The following is a 23,288-nucleotide window of genomic DNA, read 5'->3' on the forward strand; positions in this document are numbered from 1 at the left end:
CCGGTCATAAACATACATTCAAGTTAGACAAACCGGAAAGACGGAATGATGGGGTTTTGTATATGTCCGTTGCAGTCTCCGGCGAGATTGCTGTGGAGTACTAGCTTCTTCCGCCATAAGATCATGATTTTCTAATAGATAATCACTTCCATAATATACGATACGTATATAACTCAATAGTATTACTGTCTTCTTGGGTTTCTAATTCTTCTCAAAGTAATATAGCCGCTATAGATCTGTTATAATAATAGTCAAGGAGGAATTGAAGGTGTTTTTGGATATGGAATCTGGTCGCATTTTCTTTGGTTCCAACAGTAGCAACATGTTTTTTCTGGAGGATGGAGACAGCTATTTTGGAGGTAATTAATTGTTGCATTTCCTTCTTTATTTGCATCAATCCAGATCTGTTTTCCAAGTGCAGTAATCATCAGTGGATCACTATTAGTAACTGCATACTAATAGTTATCGTGCTCGCTGATTGTTGTAAATTATAAGATGTAAATCAACGTTCAATCGAAATCATGTTCGATCAAAATTTATCACTAGTAACAACGGCATATTAATCGAACGAACCAATTATGCACGCACCTTCTGACGTCCGTTTTTATTAAAGGATTTTCAAAGTTTGATCCCTATGATGAGAACAGCCGTCTGAATATTGTTCAAACGGCCGTTCTAATCAATAGTTTTCAAACTTTGATTTTTTTGGTCAAAAGAACAGTTTGAGTATTTTGTGAACGGCGGTTTTATGATATGAAATCAGATGAGGGTGGTGTAGCTACAGCCTATAGGATGACCCTGATCGTAATCCGTCAATAAATTTGATGACGATGTAACTTAACAGGAACGAGATTGGCGTTCAACACGGAAGAATCATCCAAGAAGAGGCCGTTTATGAGCTCATTCGATGACCTGATGGAAGAAGAATACTACGACGAACAATTAACGGAAAAGAAACGGCGTCTCAGCCCCGAACAGGTCTGATTGATTAATTTACTGTTACACACGTACACTTGTTTCTCAAACAAACATGAAAATGACACCAATTCACTAGGTCTGATTTAATGTATGATTTGATTAAAGGTACACATGCTGGAAATGAGTTTTGAGGAAGAGAACAAGCTCGAGCCGGAGAGGAAAACTGAACTTGCAAAAAAGCTAGGGTTACAGCCGCGACAGGTGGCCGTTTGGTTCCAGAACCGCCGTGCACGATGGAAGACCAAGACACTTGAACGAGATTATAATCGCCTGAAGTCATGTTACGATATCCTTACTTCTGATTACGAGTCAATAGTCAAGGACACCGAAAAACTGAAAGCAGAGGTCGTTTCCTTGACGGAGAAGTTGCAGTCGAAGGAAACCACCGCCTTCGGTCAAGCCGGAGATGCTGTAGCTATGGGTAGTGGTGGGAGTGCAGTGGTTGATGATCACGAGGGTCCACAGCTTGTGGACAGTGGTGATTCGTATTTTGATAATGATGATTACCCTCGTGAGTATGAATATGTAGTTCCTGTGGATCAATCTGAAGAAGATGATACGTTTGAAAGCATGGATCATGAGGAAGACAATGCTCTAGGCTGGTGGGTTTGGTCATAGACGAATTTATATATTATTTTGTAATGGTATGAATTTGTAGTATTTTAGACTTCATAGTTGTTAATTCTACTTAAAACTGAGACCAAGTACAATAATGATGATCTTTTGATGTGTTGCTAATTAACGGTTTATGTGGAGAAAATCAATCTGGTAGTTTGGTATCTTCAAGTGTTCATGATAATATGCAGAAACTCATGTTAAGAGTTGGTGGATTGAAAGGTTTTGGGTTAGTTGGTTGACAGGTTAAATTTTTCAACCCGAACACAAATAATATGCATAGGTTGTGTTTGGGTTAGCGTATGATGAAACCGATTGTATTTGGATAGACATGTTTAATAAATAGGGTATGTTAGACAACCTGAATTGTATGTCCTGATCATGTCAAAGTAGTTTCTACAGTTGACTCCTCTTTAGCAATTAGCAAGTGATACGACGATATAAAATCCTAGTTCCCAAACCAACTAACTAGACACGTAGCAAATAGGTATGACAAAACAACTTGATCCCGAAGAGCAAATTTTAAGCCGAAACCTTAGAGACGGTAAACACGATGAAGAGTTGGGTATGGGTAGGCTTTAATATTTGCAGCCCGAAGGTATGATACAAGAATGGTATCAAGTGACTATTGTTAAGTAGTAAAGAATATTATGCCACATATCATGCTCCTTTCCATATATTACAAATCGTATATATGTCAAGATATTTATATATTCTAGTCAAATGTAGGTTATCAATGTGAGCTTGATTGTCTCTTGTAATTACTCTCTATATTGTATATTTATAGTGTCTATCATTAATAGAATAAAACACAGTTTTCTACTGTCTCAGTATCTTATCTTTCTTTCATATGGTATCAGAGCAAGGCTCCAATACCTCATCTGCAAACACATCTCGTTCGTCATCCCCAATTCCTTCTCGCCCTAACTCACCAACAATGGCCGGAAGCAGCCTTTTAACCAATACAAACAATCCACCAATGAAAGACCTCACCATCATTACAGTGTCGACCACTCTCAAACTCACCAATTCCATCCTGGCCTGGAAAACACAGATTGAAGCACTACTCTATGGTCTTGACATGTTCAAGTTCATAGATGGTTCGTATCCGACACCAAAACCTACCCTTGGTGAAGACAGAACCGAAGTTCCTCACCAAGAACTTTAATAAATGGTTTCGACAAGATCGGTTACTATTTGGGGCGCTAGTCAAAAGTTTATTGCCACCGATTGTTTCACTGATTACCAATGCTCCAACTGCCCATGAAGCATGGCAGATTCGGGCCAAAACCTACGCCTCGCCTAGTCGCGGGCACATTAAGCAGTTGGAATACCGCTTAAAGCAACTCTCCAAAACGCCCACACAATCACTAACCGAGTATATGCAACACATCAAAACAATTGTTGATGAATTGGCTATCCTAGGGGAAAAGATGGACGGAGAGGATGTGACAGATACAATTCTAAATGGCTTGATCAAGTTGCATACAGACCCATTCTTGATGCAATCCATGGCCGAGATTCTACCATCTCATCCAATGAATTACACAAAAACTTATAAATCACGAGCTAACCTTGTTACAACAAACCGCATCAAATGGTATTTCATCAACCGACCTCGGGTTTGTTTGTGCCCAAAATAAAAATATGGGCAAAACATGGGCAAACAAACAAGGAAAAAGATAGAGATCTTATTATAGTTTATTATAGTTTGTTACTTAATACTTAATAGTCTCTTGTAATTGTGGGAGGGGGTAAGTGTAATTTCTATTTTTATAAATAAAGATCAATAGTATTTTAGAGAAGTGGGAGAGATATAAATAGTTTGTTAGGCTCTTTGCATTAGCATGAGAGGGGCATAGCCCAGGATCACTTCAGTGGTTAGTTATCCATTGTAGATCCTATCTTCTTCAATACAAGATAGTTTACGCGTCTACTTTCATTATTCTTATATTCCCTAATTCAGTTTCTGTCATTGGTTCGACCTGCCTCACCTCTGCTCTACTTTCAATTTCAATTTGATTTCCAGATCTGTGTTCACATTTGGATCTCTGATCCAATTAGATTTCTGTTAAATTCCAATTCGTTTCTGATTATCGGATCTGAATCGGCTTTCCTCATTATCGGATCTCAACCGTAAACTCCCTTTAAATTAAAATAAAAATTATACATGTTTTATGATAAACATATCAGGCCATTTATTATAACTTTTTTAAAACCCGTAAACAAGTAATGATTACCAACAACAAAAGAACCTCCATAAATTAATACTCGATAAATTAATAACCTCGATAAAATTAATAATTTGCCTAGCCCTAATTTGGGAACGATGTAAACTTGGACTCCAATCAATAAAATAATAAGATAATAACTTTTTTGAAGTCCCAATGTGTGTGTATATATGTATGTGTGTGTATGTATATATTGATTCCAATGAAAATCTAAATTAATTACTAAAAGATTCTAAATTCCAAGATTGTCAAGTAAAATTTGAATCTATAATAACTTTTTTTATGTGATATTAAAACTTTTCATTGGACATTTTATAGTGATTAATTTCTAGCCATGTTTAATCATTAATGTATATGGAGAAGAAATGTGACTTGAAACTTATTTTTGTAATTTATTTTTTTGGTACCATAAATTAACGTTTTACTTATTCAAAAACAATGAACTTGACAAATCTATTCATATTATTAAAGCAAAATAATGTGTCCACATGTCCTGTTTCTAGACCATCCACCTAATACAATTTTCATTTATATAATTGTCACATATTCACTAATTAATGTTTTCTAAAATCATAATCAATTACCACAATTAATCATTTATAACTCATTTTGTCAAGGCCGTCCCTGAAAATGCTTAGGCTTTTAGCGACCCTATGCGAGTAAAAAAATAAGCCCCTAATAAAAGCTTATTTAAAAACAAATTAATAATAGGACCATAACTATGATTAATTTTTCATTGTGTAATGACGAAATCAGAAAGTTTTAGACTGAGAGTTAATATACATACACACATTATATTATAATGGCTTTTTTCTGATATAAAAATATTAAAAGGACGATAAAACTAAAAATCTAAAACTTTTTTATAAAAATCAAATAAACATACAAGGTAAAAAATTAATAAAATATAAAATAGTTGTTAAATTGTTAAAGAAGGCTCAGTTGTTAATTATTGCTATTAATATTACTATAATGAGTAAACTGTAGTTTTCATCCCTGTGGTTTGTCTAAATTTGCGGTTTTAGTCCAATAGTTTCAAATTTGCGTTTTTCATCCCTGTGGTTTCATTTCACTTGCAATTAAACCCGATCACACTAACCCCGTTAAGTCTGGCCGTTCACGTGAGGGGCAGTTTTGATCTTTTTCTCCCCAAATAAACCCCAATTCTAATTCGCAAGCCGCCTCACATGAAGGCTGGGGTGTATTTGGAAAAAAAAAAGACAAAAATGCCCCTCACGTGAGGGGCGCGCAGATGGGTTTAACGGTCATACTTAACAGAGTTAGTGGGATCGGGTTTAATTGCAAGTGAAATGAAACCACAGGGACGAAAATCGCAAATTTGAAACTATTGGACTAAAACCGCAGATTTTGACAAACCACAGGAACGAAAACCGCAGTTTACTCTACTATAATATACTATTATATATTTCCCATTCTATATGGAAAAATAACTTGAAAATGTTTACAAATATCAATACATGACCACACTTCATAAGCTTGATTAGGGACGAGCATTTGGTACTTGATACCTCGGTACCGTACTGGTATCGGCGATATCGGTACCGAAATCGGTACCGTCGGTACCAAATCGGTACCAAAGTTTTGAGTTTCGGGATCGCCGGTACCGGTACGGTACGGTACCGGTATTTCCCGAATTTTTACCTTTAATGCCGGTACCGGCACCAAGATTTGACGATTTTCGGGATCGGTATTTTCGATACTGGTACGATACCGAGCTTATCCCTAAGCTTGACCTGGATTTCATAGGCCTTTTATTATTTTGATTTAATTATAATATTAACCTCATCGTGTACTGTGTACTTCATCTTCTTCATTTGCATCTATCTCACACATCCAATATTCAATAGACCTTTTTTTTTACATTTTCTTCTCTTACTTCACTGTTCTTTCATAGGCCTTTTATTATTTTGATTTAATTATAATATTAACCTCATCGTGTACTGTGTACTTCATCTTCTTCATTTGCATCTATCTCACACATCCAATATTCAATAGACCTTTTTTTTTACATTTTCTTCTCTTACTTCACTGCTCTTTCATAGGCCTTTTATTATTTTGATTTAATTATAATATTAACCTCATCGTGTACTGTGTACTTCATCTTCTTCATTTGCATCTATCTCACACATCCAATATTCAATAGACCTTTTTTTTTTACATTTTCTTCTCTTACTTCACTGCTCTTTGCTCCTAAACTCTCGAAATAACAATTTTGGTGGTCAACTTTCGTTATTTGGTCAAACCTTCCGAATTTTTTTGGGACCCCGATGAAGATGGGCCCTGAGCCGTGGCACATCTTGCACACCCTCAGAACCGGCCATGCATTTTGTGCTCTTCTTTTAGTATGACCATTTATAGAATTATTATCAAAGTTACAAATGTAACTTTACATGTTGTATTAAACGAAGTTTTTAGATATTTATTAATTATAAAATTTTATTTATCATCATTTATATCTTATAAATCCATAAGGTATGTTATTACGTATATTATTAAATTAAAATTTTTTGTTATATTTTTTTAACTACCCATGTATTATACGGGCTATATCCTAGTTCATTTAGTAGATGAGTATACATTGGTTTTGGAAATTTAAATGTCATTAGTAAAACCTCTTCAAATTATTGACTTGTTATTTTATCGATATAATAACATCTCGTTAAATTAATAAAATATCCATGTTCCAACATTATTAATTATTGAGGTTTTATTGAAGTTGATTAGTAACTACTTCGAATTGCAACCACCCAGCCCATTTAACCTTGTATTTGCACCCCTAAAAAAAATAATAAGTCACTACGACATGCAAAATTGCACATCCTATATATAACCCTTTAATACGTCAACGTAATTACAACTTAATTCTCAATATAAATAGGGAAATTTTTCAAAATAGCCTATTTTAGAGAGAGAGTTCCCAAAATAGCTCTTTTTTTCTTAAAATTTTTTAGAATTTGGACTGTCAAAACGCATTGGAAAAAGATAAAAATAAAGAGGGAGCAGACCAAATTTCTAAAGAAAGTTAGGGAGGAGACCAGATTTAGGAAAATAATGAAGAGAAAGTCCAAATTATTTTGAAATCTTGGAGTAAAAGTTCAGATTTTTACTAAACTTTTTTTCTAAAAAAAACCGTCTTGAGAGACTGTTTTTTTATGTTTCCTACCTTTTCCATTCGTATTTTCAAATTCTAGAAAAAAGAGATTTTCAAATCTCCTCTTGAGAGACGAGATTCTACCACCACCACCCACCGCTCGCCTTCTACCGCCACCATCCACCACTACCACCACCCACCCATTTCCCGTCACCATCCGGTGGCTCCACCGCCACCGTCGCCATCGCCACCACCTTATGATGGTAGTGGTTGATGGTGATGGTAGTGGTTGCTGCAACACTTCATTATTTGGCGCGAAGATGGTGATATTATGAAGTGTAACAGCTTGCTCTAGTGTTTGTAACAGGAGTGATTTTTCAGCGAGTTCGGATAGCTCGGTGTAGTGCGAGTCCAGTAGAGCTACGAGAACTGAATTGGAGCTGATTTGGTTTGAGTTTCATTTAGGGATCGTTGCTGCGGCAATGCGTTGGCATTAATAGATATGAAGAGGTTGAAGAGCATGATGGAGGTTAACAACGCACCATAGATTTTGGAATCCATGGTGATTAGTTGACGAATTGAATCAGAATTAAGAATTAAGAGAGGTTTGAAGATGAAGTTAATGATGTAAGAATGTGTGCTGGGATTTTATTCATACGATCATAAGGTAGTGGCGACGACGACGGTGGCGGTGGAGCCACCGGATGGTGGCAGGAAATGGGTGGGTGGTGGGGGTGGTGGTGGCGAACAGTGGGTGGTGGTGGTAGAAGGCGAACGGTGGGTGGTGGTGGTGGTAGAATCTCGTCTCTCAAGACGAGATTTGAAAATCTCTTTTTCCTAGAATTTGAAAATATTGACGGAAAAGGTATGAAACATAAAAAAACAGTCTCTCAAGATGATTTTTTTGAGAAAAAAAGTTTAGTAAAAATCTGAACTTTTACTCAAAGATTTCAAAATAATTTGGACTTTCCCTTCATTATTTTCCTAAATCTGGTATCCTCCCTAACTTTCTTTAGAAATTTGTCTGCTCCCTCTTTATTTTTATATTTTCCCAATACGTTTTGACAGTTCAAATTCTAAAAAATTTTAAGAAAAAAATGATTATTTTGGGAACTCTCTCTCTAAAATGGACTATTTTAGGAATTTTCCCATATAAATACAATAATTAACAATATGTCAACTTTTAGCCACAAAATCTGATGGAAAAAATCAAAGTGATGAAGTTGATCTTAAATCGTAACAGCATGTGTACACGCGCGCAATTTATTGGTTTAAACAAGAACATAATCAATTAAATAAACTTGACAGTTAGGGTACGTTTGGTTGGAGGTAATGGAATGAAGGAGGAATGGAATGGACAAAAAAATGAAATGGATCATTACCATTCATTTTCCTTGTTTGGTTAACCTATAGGAATGAAATCAATTATTAATTTTTATTATTTGGTATCCAAAAAAATTATAGAAATGAAATAGAAATAATAAAAACACTCATATCTGAAAATAATTTTTAACAAAAAATAAAAAAATAATAATAAAATAAAAACCTACAATGGCGATAGTGGTAGCTCCAGCGACGAAAATGGTGGTGGCGGTGGCGATGGTGGCGGCGGCGGTGGTGGTGTCGGCGGAGTCGGTGGTGGTGCCTATGGTAGTGGTGGTGGTGGTTGTTAGGTGGTAGTGGTGTTGAGAAAGTAGGGTGAAGGAGGAATAGAATGAAAAAAAAAGGGTGGGAAGGAATGGTTTTGATAGAATGAGATTCTATGTGTAATAGATGATTTCATCCATTGAGCAACCAAACATCACTTTTTCATTCCCACGTAATGAATCATTCCATTCCCACTGTCATTCCTACATACCAAACGCTACCTTAGTTTATTGCATGAGATACATACATACATATATATATATAAGGGAGGGATTTTTTGAGAACCATGTTGAGTTTTAAGAACTTAAGAACTCCATTCTAGGCCACACATTTAATTAAATGGATTGGAATATGTGGTTGAGATTAAATCTGGCAAAAAAGTCAAAGTATGAGAGAGAATAAAGATGTAACTGATTACACTAACTTTTACGTCCGTTACACATGTGTAAAAAGTCGACTCGGTGCGTAAAAAATTCTGTAATTTATGTAACCTACATATATTACGCATGTGTAAAAAACATTCGAAAAAAAAAATCGTTACACTGAGTTCTTTCGAGTTCTTAAAACTCAAAGGGGTTCTCATTTGAAATCTCCCATATATATATATGTGTGTGTGTGTATACACACTTTATATATACTTTTTATATATACTTGATGTTGGCGGTAGTTATTTATAAAGGAATACATAACTGTTAAAACGGTAAGTTGATGTTAAGCAACCACTGACAACATTAATAGTTACATATAAATGATAATAACAATGTAACGCATTAACCTAATGCTAATTTTAAATACCTAATTAACAAAAACAAGCTAAGAAGTCTAGTCTAAAATGGTATATGCTTATATGTTCATCTCATTTCTTTTTTTTGCTTCTTTCTCCTTAACTGTGTTTGGCATGTATATTTTGATTGGCATGTACGTGTGATACAGAGACGTTACAAGTGCCACACATCAACAATTTTCGTCCTAGACATGCTTCACAAATTTAGTTTCCCAAGAGGCATAAGGGATTCTGCAACAAAATTTCCCTTCATGTTATTATATTCAAACAATCTTCTCGACATGTATGGAATGGCTACCTACCTGTCTTATCAAGATACAAACAAAAGTTAGTTAAACTGATAACAAAGAGAACCAAAGAGCATGTCTGATTTACGAACCTCATTTACATATTGCATTCAAATTATTGTGAAATGTTCATTAACTTACCACACGGCTGCAAATTAGAGTACACCTATAGAAAAATATACGATAAACGGAAATACAAAATACAAAGAAAAAAACTTATAATTAACCTCTGTAACTTCTCTAGAATAGCTTCAAACGAAGCACTTAAGCACCAGATGTTCATAGAAGTCTATATACGGCCATTTTGTGATGGTTTTGTATATTACACTGGTAAAGAGTGCTTGAACCTCGTTTTTGTAATAATCATCCACCAAGGTAGCTATCAAAGGTGTTTGTGCAAAAGATATTTTTATGTATATCCACCATGTTGGAAGATTATACTGGGGATTTCCATATACAAGTACTCAAAAGATTGTGTTTATATGGAAATCCAAGTATAATCTGTCAACAAAGTCGAGAACCAAAAATTCCTTTTGCAGATAAACCTTCATAGTCATTTTGAAATATACTGCACACACCCTTCCATCTTGATTAATCATGGAATTAAGTTCTTCAAACTCATTCCCTTAAGTTCTTCAAACTCATTCCCTATCTGCACATGAGTATATTAGGATGAATACAACCACATGATAACATAAAATATACAACTAGTTATATTCGTTTAATAGCTTTAGATTGGAGAAAAGTATAAAAGAGTCTTTGATTCGATACCTTATGATGACCGATCTTAGGACATGCCTGTCGCTAAGTACCTATGAATTTAGGAGGTGCAACAAAAGCTTTGTTATTGGTACAACATATCTTGGTCCACATATGTGCAACACATATGGTACTATATATAAAGATTAAAGAAAATCAACGAGAAAAGGAAAATAGAAACTTTTCTTTTAATATAACCTTAAAATAAAAAAGGAAAATAATTGAACACATCATATTATGACATATTGTATCATACCATATGAAATCATAATCATATCATATCATATCATATAATAAACAAGAAAAGGAAAATAGAAACTTTTCTTTTAATATAACCTTAAAACAAAGAAGGAAAATAATTGAACACACCAGATTATAACATATTGTATCATACCATATGAAATCATAATCATATTGTAGCATACCATATGAAATCATAATCATATCGTATCGTATCATATCATATCGTATCGTATCATATCATATCGTATCGTATCATGATCACACTACTAGAAAAGTGTAATGTTTCTTACAAAAATTTCCAACGCATTTCTTACGAGCATTATTTCCTACACATTTCCAACGAAATTCCTACGAGAAAAGAGAACCAGAAATTTGCAACAGAATTATGACAAGATAGTGACAAAATGTAATTGTGTAAGGAATGCGTAGCTAATATTCCAACACAATTCTAACAAAAAGATTGTTACTTAACGTTTTCGTGAGAAATGCGCAACAAAAAAAAACAAATAAATAAATAACAGATTTCGTTGGAAATGCATAGGAAATATTCCAACGCAATTCTTACTAACGCTAATTTTTAACTATGCAGGTTATGTTTTTTTTTATGAAATTTCTTACAGAAAAAATCTTAATTTTTGTTTTTGATATTTTTTTTCATAAATGCATAGGAATGGAAAGGAAAAAATATGACATGTTTTTGTTGGAAATGCGTTGGAAACTTAAAAATAATAAGTAATAAATATATGTTTTTTATTATTATTGTAATAATTATATGATTAATATAATAATAATTATGTATGCATGCATGTATGTATGTATGTATGTATGTATGTATGTAATAGGAGTTGGATCTAATACCGATGAGATATTCAGTGCAAAGCGAGTGAAGCGAAAACACGGTGGCATTTTGATAATTATGCTAAATAGTGTAACTATTATTATAGTATAGTTATTAATAATTAATAAAAAAAATATGATAATGATGTGTGTGTGTGTATGTATGTATGTGTATGTATGTATGTATGTGGACGTTTAAGTATTTGTGCGTGGTGTATGTGTATCCATGTTTGTAGTTTGTACACGTGTGTATGTGTGTGTACGTTTTAGTATTTGTATGTATGTACATGTGTATGTGTATCCGTGTTTGTAGTTTGTACATATGTGTATGTGTGTGTACGTTTTAGTATTTGTGTGTCTATATATGTACAGGTGTGTATATGAAGCCGCATGCATATGTGTGTACCAATGCATGTGTCTAGGTGTTAGTGTGTATGTGTGTGCTTATGTATGTATAGATGTAATGTGTGTAGGTATTGGTGTGTATGTGTATGTGTTTGTATGTGTGTATATGTATGTCTTAACAGTAATAGATTTTAATTTTTTTTCATATAGGGATGTGAATGAGCATATCCGAGCCCAAGCTCGACTAGGCTCGACAACCAAATCGTATCAAACGACTTAACTTTCAAAAAATGAAAACTTTGTCGATAACCAAAGTTTCATAATACAACTATAATACATCTATGTAATAGTAGTATACCTAGAATATCAATACTTAAACTTAGTTTAACTTATTTTATAATTTTATAACTTTCATTTATACTAAATAACCCTTAACAGCCTTTAAAACCGCTTAAAACGGCTAAAAATCGTATTTTTGGGAACTGCAGGGACTGATTTTGCCAATTCTTTCCTATTTTTGATTAAATTAATGAAACTTAAACTCCAAGAAATATTATATCTGGTGCAAATTTCGTTTTCTTGATGTCCAAGCCAGATTTTGTTAGTTATTGTACTGGATTTTCTCATTAAATAGCTTATTTCGTTTCCTAATCGGGTGAAGTATTTCATAAACAAGTTATAACTCATAATATTTAATCAAAACACATCTCTTATCTCTAAACCCTAAAAACTACTGCTTTCCAGCCACCATCTCAAAACCCACGAAATCCCTCTCATCTTTCATCATCTTCTTCAAGAATTTATCAAGTTTGTATTGCTATGTTGACTTTCAAGTTCATGAACTCTTTGACCATGGTTTTCTCATCCTTCTATTCGTCTTCGGGGTAAGTTGTCTTCTTCAATATTGCAGATTTTTATCTTTAGAACAAAAGCCCTCAATCAATTTTGCCGATTGAGGGAGTCTCGGTGGTCAATTGGACTCAAACCCGTTTAAGGGCATAATAGTCAACAACTTTGACCAATCAATTTCTCATGCTTCTGGTCGGAACCGGCTTTCAGTCCAGAAGACTTTTATTTCTGTAATGAGATTTTAAGACTACTGACCAAAACTTAACTTCCGACTCCTGTTCAGATTCTGGTCAGTACCAGCTCGCTTAAACGTTTAATCTATCATAACTGGAGTTCTAGACGTTCGTTTGGAATGATTCCAACGGAAACGAGATCTTTTTTACTCATATTTTTATATATAAAAGTTTCAGGTTCAGTTGGTTTATTTTGTTCGACGCGTTAACGGATGATCTGCTTACTTATTAACCGTTTATTATTGTTATTATTCTCTTGCCTAGGAATTAATGTGAGTTTTATCATTCCCCTATTTTACTAATTTTTCACAAGTTTTGAGGACATATGCGTACTTATTCGTATGTCGTATTATCCATATATCTAAAAAAAATAGCAAACGTGTAATTATGTGTGATTGATCAAATATACTTGTTACTTGCTTATTTGTTTATTTTATCGCATTCGGAGGGATCCAACATATTCTCATTAATAGTATGATCATACTATTGACCGTTGCCCGATTCACTTGGCAACGGTCTTATTACTTGCTCATGGTTGATTTACCAGCGCCCGATTCGCTTGGCAATGGTTAATTGACACCTTATTTGCTCATGGTTTGATTTCATTACCGCAATTTATTACGCTTTGCTTATTTCTTTTATTTATTATATTAATATTATATCATTGCAAAAACTGTTGATAAGCTCACTTAACATGTGTCGTTGACAAACTCTATTTTCTACGCATATGCAGGTTGCCTTTGAATTGAAGTTTGACGTGAAAATGACATCTAGAAAAGACCATAGAGAATTTAATGAAGATTATATTTATCTTGATTGGATTTTTTGTTTTAAATTATTTATTTGTGTTGTGAATATTTGTGCACTGTAATTTGAATGAAATAATTAACTTAATAGATTTTGGTTGGAACGTATCGTCCGGGGTGGTTCCCGAGATACTTCAACTACTCATATTTGATTCGTTAATTCAATATTTAGTTGGGTCGGTTAAAATGCCATGCAACGCTCACGGGCCGACAAACTCCATTGATTTGATAATTCGTTAATTAGTTGGATCAGTTAAATTATGTTATTTAATTTATTACAGCTAGACTTTGTTAAATTTTACTTTCTTTTTTTTTTAATTGTTTATCAGATTGTGTTGGTTTAATATGTTGTTTATGTTACGAGCGTAGAAGAATATGTTACTTTAAATTTAACATTATAGTTTAAAAAAAATTCTTTTTTGTTTTTGTTTTCTTGGATACTTGAAACTCGATTAACCTAACAAAAAAAAAACCGTAAGAAATATAGGTTGAGTTTTGAGTAAAAAATTAATACTTTGAGAACGAAGAACCCGACTTAAAAAAACACTTATATTTATTATTTATATACCTTTTGTTTAGAAAATTTATACACTTTTTATTACTTTCAATAGTTTTGTAATTATAAATTTAAATATATTTGATTTTATCTTCTTAAGATTAAATTATGTTATCATGGATCCTTTGAAAAATTAATTTTCCCTCTCAACAAAAAAAGAGTGTTTCGTTTCCCTCCTACGAAAACAAATAAAAAAAATTTGATAATTTCAATCTCCCTCCACTCGGTTCTCTCCTTTATACCTCCTCTCATGTTCTACTAACCTCCAGATTTTTTCATTCCATTGCTTGAGTCAGTAGTGCTTGATTATGATTACAATTGCATATTATGATTAGGTATAGTGTAATCTTGTACAAACAGTATCATGCTATGTGTTCAAGAAACGACACAAGAAAATAAGGTTTGTTGATTTGTTGTATTGAGTTGAAGTAATTTTATTTTGCAGTTAAGTTTGTTTGTGTCTAATAGTCTATTGCTTATCCATTTCATTAGAGGTGTTAAAATAAGGCATATGCTTGTATGCTAGAAGCACGAAACACTAATAGCAAGAAAATAAGGTTTGTTGAATTGTCATCCAAATTGTTAAGTTTTTTTTATTTGTTAGTAACCGTTATCATGGATGATTTTTCATTATCCTCCAAATCCAATTGAGAAGAATTCATAATATCATTAGCTAATATCATATCAGTATGTTGATTAGTTTAATATAGAAAGTTTTAGGACAAAATAGATTCGAAATACTAATAGCAAGTAGACACATCTATCATAAAATTGTTTACCTTACTCTGTTAATACTATATTCATTGGCTATTTCGGCTATTATGATTTATCATACCGATGATGAAATCATTCGTACAAGTTATAATTACCTTTGTGAAAATCCTAATTGTTAACTTTTCTTTTATATTTTTTTTATTTGCCAAATTTCTAGCTTAGTGCAAGTAATGGTTATTTGTGTTATGATCGTGGACATTGTTTGAGAAGAATGAAGTAGAGAAAAACTTTTACTTCTAAGTTCTAACATATCAAGTATTTTCTTTAGGTGACATTGGGTATGATTATGATCAACTGTATATTGTTTGTTTTATTAATTATCGTATATGTATTCGCAAATTTGTAGGTACACATAGCTCAAGCCCAAATGAAAGAACATTTGGAAAAGAATTGAAAGGAAAAAAGAACACTTTCAACAACGAAAGAAACAAATGAAAAATGAATGTATGAAACATCAAGAAAGGATGTTAAACTTTGAAGCGTTTACTACAAAAATTTTAATCTTCAAGTTAGTAATTATCATTCTTCAATCAAAGTTTCATAAAGACCATTGTTAATTGTGAAATATATGATACAAGTTATTGTATTTATGGTTGATCTGTGAAATATGTTTTAATTTATATTTATTTATTTTTGCATTAATTTTAGTTGCGTACTTGTGGTTTGTTTTTGGATTCAATTTTTGAAATTTGTAGTAAAAGAATAAAATAAACTAATATTAGATTAATTGGTTGACCCGTTGAAAATGAAAACAAAAAAAAGAAATTAAAATAATGATAAATTGTGTTGGAAATGTATAGAAAAATAAAAACAAAAACTATTTAGATGTGTTGGAAACGGGTAGCAAAATGTAAAAAAAATAAAAATGAAAATAACTAGATTGTGTTGGAAATTCGTAAGAATGTAAATTAATATGCGTAGGATATGTGTAAGAAAATGAAAATATATGTTTTAATTATCTGTGTTGGAAATACGTTGTAAACTTCCAACATCTTTTTGTGGGTAATGTGTTGGTAAATGTGTTGGAAATGCGTAGAAATATTTTCCAATAGGGATTTTTCCCACATGCCCATTTTTGTTGGAAACAATGATTTCCTACGCATTTCTAACAGAAAATGACGTAGGAAGTGAAGCAATTTCTAGTAGTGTCATATCTTATAATTTAATACAATATAATTTAATATGATATGATAGGATTTAATATAATATACATGATAATATCTTATCATATCATGAAATTTAATACAATATAGCGCAACATGACACAAAATTTAGTATAGTATGCCATAATAGCATATCATATCATGTGATTTAAAACCTTGACTGAGAATGATACATACTATCTTCAAATTACATATGACAATTGTAGCCAGAAATCAGAATAAGAAAACTGAAGGTTTTACAAACTAAAATACATTGAACAAATTAAATCACATGACATCAAATATCATAATTACTAGAAGTCACTAGCCAAATATGCATTCACCATATCACATGCCCAAATACTTCATTAAGGTAGCATCACAATGTGGTGATAAATAAAAAATATCAAGGTGAAACCCCTCTCGATAATCTAAAAATTTTCCAACCAAAAGACGTATCACGTGTAATATCTTCACTATACGAAATAATCATTAGGTCCTCCAAAAACATTCTCCACGAATCCCCTCTTATTCTTGAAAATAATCTATGAGCTTACTAATTTACACGTCGATCGTTTTTTAATACTTTATGGTTTTAAGTAGCGCGTCTCCTATATGATCACCGTTTTGAGTTTTTCAATTACTGAATGCAGCATTTTTGTCCAATGATATGGAACATTATTCTTTGATATGGTTTGGTGTTACTGTTTGACAATGCAGTTTAAGGACTGGTGTTGGAGTACACAATGTGAAGTAAGAAGAGAAGCGTATGTAGTCGAATGAATTTGTCCTTAAACAACTATTGTATGTTCATCGTGATAATTAAATTTTGAGCATCATCAGTTGTCATATCATATGGAATATGGCTAAATATAAGTATTCTTTATTTTGGTCGATAGTCTATTTATGTGTCATATGTAATTTAGTAATTTGTTTATTACAAGAGATGCATATATATACTTGATGTGGATATTCCAATATACCATTTATATACTTCTCATAATTTTTTGTGACGCATTCCCAAATCTCACACAAAATTAATTAGGTTTCAAGTTGTTATTCTAACCCGCTTAACGGTAATGTCATGTTTGAGTTAACACATTTATCAAACATGTCAATCCATGTGTTTTAATTTGGAATAAAAAAAATATCTTTTTAAGAGTAACATGTCAACTCTTAACTCCCTTTTAATTTATATATATATATAGGATCAGGATCATGTGAAAACTTTTTGGGAATTGAGAACTATAAGAACTATTTTGGACAAAAAAACCCAAATATAAAAAAAATCATAAAACAAAAAAAAAACACAAAAATAAAAAAGTAAAAAAACCAAAGTTCTTATTTATCATCCCGGTTTTAAAAAAAAACGTAAAAAAAAATTCTCGGTTTAGCTAAATTATACATATACATATATGTACACACATGTTTTTTTTTCTTATACACATATGTATAATTTAAGGTAAATGATAATGTACATATGTGTACATTACATAACTAGAGATTAAATGAAAGTATACATATGTGTATATGTATAATACGAAATAAAAAGAAAAAAAATCAGTTTTTTTTATTATACATATATGTATAATATGTACACACATGTTTTTTCCTATACACATATGTATAATTAAGGGTAAATGATAATGTACATATGTGTATATTACATAACTAGAGATTAAATGAAAGTATACATATGTGTATAGGTATAATACTAATTAAAAAGAAAAAAAAATTTGGTTTATTTTAATGAAACCGGAATGAAATATAAGAATTTTGGTTTTTTTACTTTTTTAAAATTTTCGGTTTTGTTTGTTTTATAATTTTTTAGAAGGTTTTTTTAGTGGTCCAAAATAGTTCTCAAAGTTCTCAATTTGCCAATGGTTCTCTTAGGATCCTTACCATATATATATATATATATGAAAAAATTAAAACAATGTATTTTCAGAACTTCTAGAAACTCGTAATAACCAAACATTGTTTTAATTTTTTTCATATATTAACATTGTAAATCACAAGTTTAGCATATTTTATATATAAATTTTTTTATTACGTATGTAAATCATAAGTTTGCACCTATGCAAAGTTTATGTAATAACAAATTTACATATGTGTAAAAAAAGCGTAGATGTGTGTAAAAACTAATTTTCATAATTGTAATCGTAAACATAGATATAAAAAGTGATAAAAATACACAATAACATTAACATACAAAAAAATTTATAAAAAACATTAGTTATTAAGAGTTCCTTCAGTTCTTAAATAAATTAAGAGTTCTATAATATATATATATATAAATAAGCATATCAACCCACTTATTATAACTTTGTTATAACTCGTTAACAAGTTATGATTACCAACAACTTGATTAGTGACTACGCCGAATTGCAACCACCCACCTCATTTAATCATGTACTACAAACAAAACTTAATTACAACATGCGTGCCCTTTTATAGCCTTTTAAGGCGTCAACAACTTGATGGTAATTTATTCTCAATATAAATACAATAGCTAACAATATGTCAACTTCAGGCCACAAAAATCTGATGGAAAGAATCAAGTAGATGAAGTTGGTGTCAAATCGTAACCGTGCGTGTGTGCGTGCGTGTGCACACATGATTTGTAGGTTTAAATAAGAACATAATCAACTAAATAGACTTGGTAATTCGTTCATTACATGAGATACATATATATACACGATGTTGGCGGTAGTTATTAATGAGGGCATACATAATAACCATTAAAACGATGAGTTGATGACTCGTTAAGCAAGCACTAATTAAATTAATTACCCCCTAATTATCGTTTTGGTAGTATCCTTAATAGTTACATACAAATATTAATAACAATTTAATGCATTAACCTAATGCTAAGTTTAAATATTAATTAAAAAACAAGCTAAGAATTCTAGTCTAAGATTTGGTATATGCGAATTGTTATGGGTTGAAATCTTGGTCCAGGATCCTTAACTAAATTTGTTATCTTGAATTTCTAAAAGGTTCAGTATCCTGAACTAACATATATTATGCTGATTTGTTGTGCTTGTAACTTGGAGTACATACGGGTCAATATGCACGTGAAGGATCAATGATTAAGTCCACAACGGTCACAAGAAGGAGCTCGTTTAGAAGCCTGGTTTATCTCATAATTAGCTATTTTTATTTATTGTATAATGAAGCCAATTGCAATGATAAGGACGTATATACTCACATGCTCTTACTCAACCTCATTGTAATATAACACTTATCACTTTTGGTTCTTGAGTTGTAACACTTTTTTACTTAATAATATTTATGAGGTGGCGACATTATTATCCCATCCCGATGTTTTATTCTAGATATCTCTAGGGATTAAGGGTTTTTTTCGTACATCCTGTGTCGATTTATTGCTTTACTTAACATTTTACTTAAATATGATTGAAAAACACACCACCTCACATTCATATTTAATCAAAAATTGATTTAGCAATTTTTAACCAAAACACTTATATGTTCATCTCGTTCCTTTTCTTTGCTTCTTTCTCCTCGATTGTGATGATTACGTTTAGCTTGTATAATTAAAGTGACATATGTGATACTCTACTTTACCAGTGTCACATGTCAATAGTTTCTGTCCTAGACATACTTTGCATATTCAATATCCCAAGAGGCATACGGGGTTATAATATAAGTTATAAGTTTTTCAATCTACGCATTAAATTTTCCTTCATGTTATTATATTTAAACAATCTTCCATACGTGTTTAGAATGGCTGCATACCTATCTTAACAAGATCTAATCAAAAGTCAGTTAAACTAAGAACAAAGAGAACCAAAGAGAATAACTAATTTATAAACCTCATTTTCATATTGCAATTCAAATTCTTCCTAAATGTTATTTAAGTTAACACACGGCTACAAATTAGAGTACACCCACAGAACAATATACGATAAACAAAACTCTAAAACAATAATAAAATAAAACTTATAGTTAACCTCTGTAATATCCTCTAGAAAAGCTTCAAATAAAGCACTCAAGCACCGAATATTCATAAAAGTCTATATATGGTTTTTTTGTGATTATCTTATAGATTACACCAAAAAAGATTGCTACAACTAGGGGTGCTCACGGTTCGGTTTCAAACCGTGAAACCGTTCAAACCAATCATTGGTTTGGTTTCACGGTCGGGTTTTTTTATTATCTTTCGGTCGGTCGGTTTCAAACTTTTCAAACCGTAACGAGCGGTTTGGTTTACGGTTTTAAAACTTTCAAACCATATAAAACCGGACCGGACTGTGAGATTTTAATTTATTTAATCTTTTTTATATTGTGTATTATTGGTATTTGATTGTCTAAAATTTATGTCTGGTTTGGTATTTTACTTGAAAAATTTGTATAATATTTTGCTTGTTCTCCTATATATCTGCTTTAATTGCTTCTACATATTCTTTTTTTCTTGTTCTACATAACGATGATGTTTAAACAATTATATAAATAAAACATGGATTATTACACTTTAAAAGAAATTGTTTAGTTTAACAAGCTTTAATAAAATTGTTTAACAAGCTGGAATTGCTTTTCTCATTTGAATTCCATTTAACAGACACATAAGAAAAAAAAGACTTTAATAAATTAGTTTAACAAGCTTTAAATGACTTTAACCTATCGATTCCATGGTGCTTATGTAGGTCCTGAAATTGAAGAACAATATGCATTAAAATTGTTTAACAAGCCATTTTATTTTCATTATTTTAGCCTTATAGAACCTAAACCGTGAAACCAAACCGGAACCAAACCGTTAGTAACGGTTCGGTTTGGTTCGGTTTTAAAGTTCAACGGTTCGGTTTTGGTTTTTGGGAATAAAAACCGTTCTAACGGTTTGGTTTACGGTTTGACCTAAAAACCGTTAAAACCGGACCGTGAACACCCCTAGCTAGAACCCATTTTTTTAATAATCATCGACCAAAACAACTATCAAAGGTGTTTGTGAAAAAGATATTTTTTATGTGTATCCACCATGTTGGAATATTATATTGGCGATTTCTATATGCACATACACAAAATGTTGTGTTAATCTGGAAATCCAAGTGCAATCTGTCAACAAAGTCGATAACCAAAAATTTCTTTTACTCTTACACCATCATAATCATTTTGAAATACGCAGCACACGCCCGTCATCTTTATTAATCATGTAATTTAAGTTCTACAAACTCCTTCCCTATTTGCACATAAGTAGATTGAGGTGAACATAACCACAAGATAACATATAATACACGGTTAATTACATGCATTTAATAGGTTAATATTTGAGAATGATGTAAAAGAGGCTTTGATTCGATACTTTACGATGACCGATCTTAGGTTGTGCGTGTTGCTGAGCACCTGTGAATTTAGGTGGTGCGTACCATATCATATAATATTAAAATCATATCATATTATAGCATATCATATCTTAAAATTTAATACAATATAGTGTAATATGATACGGTAGAATTTAACATAATACACCTAATAACGTATCTAATCATATCATGTAGTTTAATAATATCTTATCTTAATCTTAAATATATATATATATATATATATATATATATATATATATAAATGAAACCTTTAAAAGCTCTCTGGTTGATTCCTATATTTTCTCAAGTCATCAGATTGTTTTATTTGTAAATGAAGGCTTTTCATGCATTTAACCCGAATTCATGGGTATGGGTCTTACCAAACCCATATAACCCTTATACGGGTTATAACATCTCTTATATTAAAAATTAATCTTACCAAATATTTTATATTAAAATCCTATAAAATAGGAATATACTAAAATTAATATCCAATTTTCTTTTAAAAAAATATTATTTATAATTAAGAGGAAAATTGGAAATAAATAATCCCACATTTTGTGTATTGGTCGGCAATAATCCCACCTTTAAAAATCACTTGCAATGGTCTCACCTTTCAACTATTTTTATCTCAATGGTCCTCCGTTAAAAAATACTTAACATCGTTATGTTTTTTCCCTAATTTCAAACCGATATTTTAGGGCTTTTGATCGGAAGAACGATACGAGTCGACTGATGTAAAACTTATCCCGAAACGGTGATTCAGATAGCTTGATTTTTCTTAATTGGAAATTCAAGTACCCGAATTGAAACATTTTTTCATTGTTTGGATCACCATTTCGAGATAAGTTTTACATCGGTCGACTCATATCCTTCTTCCGATCAAAAGCCCTAAAATATCGATTTGAAACTAGGAAAAAACTTAACGATGTTAAGTATTTTTTAACAAAGGACCATTGTGAGAAAAATAGTTAAAAGGTGGGACCATTGTTAGTGATTTTTAAAGGTGAAATTATTATCGACCAATATACAAAAGGTGGGATTATTTATTTCCAATTTTCCGCAATTATACACACACACACACACAAACAAGGTTTTATCCCTTGTATTACAGGGGTGGTTTTCATTTTTCATTTATAATATTTATATATTTTTGTTGTAAGAGAATTAATAATATACTTAGGGTTTGATGATGAAAGGGTTTTACAAATAAATGAGATGTTATAACCTACTTAAAAGTTATATAGGTTTGGTGAGACGCATGTCCCGCTAATTTTTTTTACTATAAAATTGTTTCTTAATTAGGAAAATTGGAAATAAATAATCCAACATTTTGTATATTAGCCGATAATAATCTCACATTTAAAAATCACTACCAATGGGGTGTGTGTATGAGTGTATGTGTAAGGCCCCGAACCCGGTAGCCTTACTTTAGCGTCGGATTTACTCATAAACACAGTTCTTACAAATCAGAGTTCATTAAAACTTTCGCGGAAACGTTTACTTGAAGCATTCGTTACAAAACATTCAATCTCTTCTTTGATATTATAAAACAAATCATTATATTTAAAACATCTTTTCTTCCATCTTAAGATGCCAGCCGTTCAATCCATGCCATGTGCCATCCTCATGCTAGTTCTTTGGTCTAATCACCTGCGTGCATACTAAAAGTCAGCTACGCTGAGTGAGTTCTAGTTAATCGGACGCCACACAATACATATACATACATACATATCCGAAGATACATATCCATACTTAACTAATTACCC

General features: G+C 31.8%; 1 protein-coding gene across 1 annotated transcript; it reads left to right on the forward strand.

Annotated features, from left to right (window-relative positions):
* Positions 1 to 834: 834 nt before the first annotated feature.
* Positions 835 to 1,596, forward strand: LOC143623538 (homeobox-leucine zipper protein HAT5-like; the record flags this gene model as incomplete). The annotated part of the gene is made up of 2 exons (XM_077094423.1): positions 835 to 978; positions 1,084 to 1,596. Coding segments are annotated over 2 exons (657 nt in total), but the record flags the coding sequence as incomplete, so codon positions are not given.
* Between the last annotated feature and the right edge of the window lie 21,692 nt (positions 1,597 to 23,288).

The sequence above is a fragment of the Bidens hawaiensis genome, unplaced genomic scaffold (assembly GCF_021521415.1).
Source record: "Bidens hawaiensis isolate Kalapana, Puna unplaced genomic scaffold, B.hawaiensis_p1.1 tig00003488_1, whole genome shotgun sequence".
Classification (NCBI taxonomy): Eukaryota; Viridiplantae; Streptophyta; class Magnoliopsida; order Asterales; family Asteraceae; genus Bidens; species Bidens hawaiensis.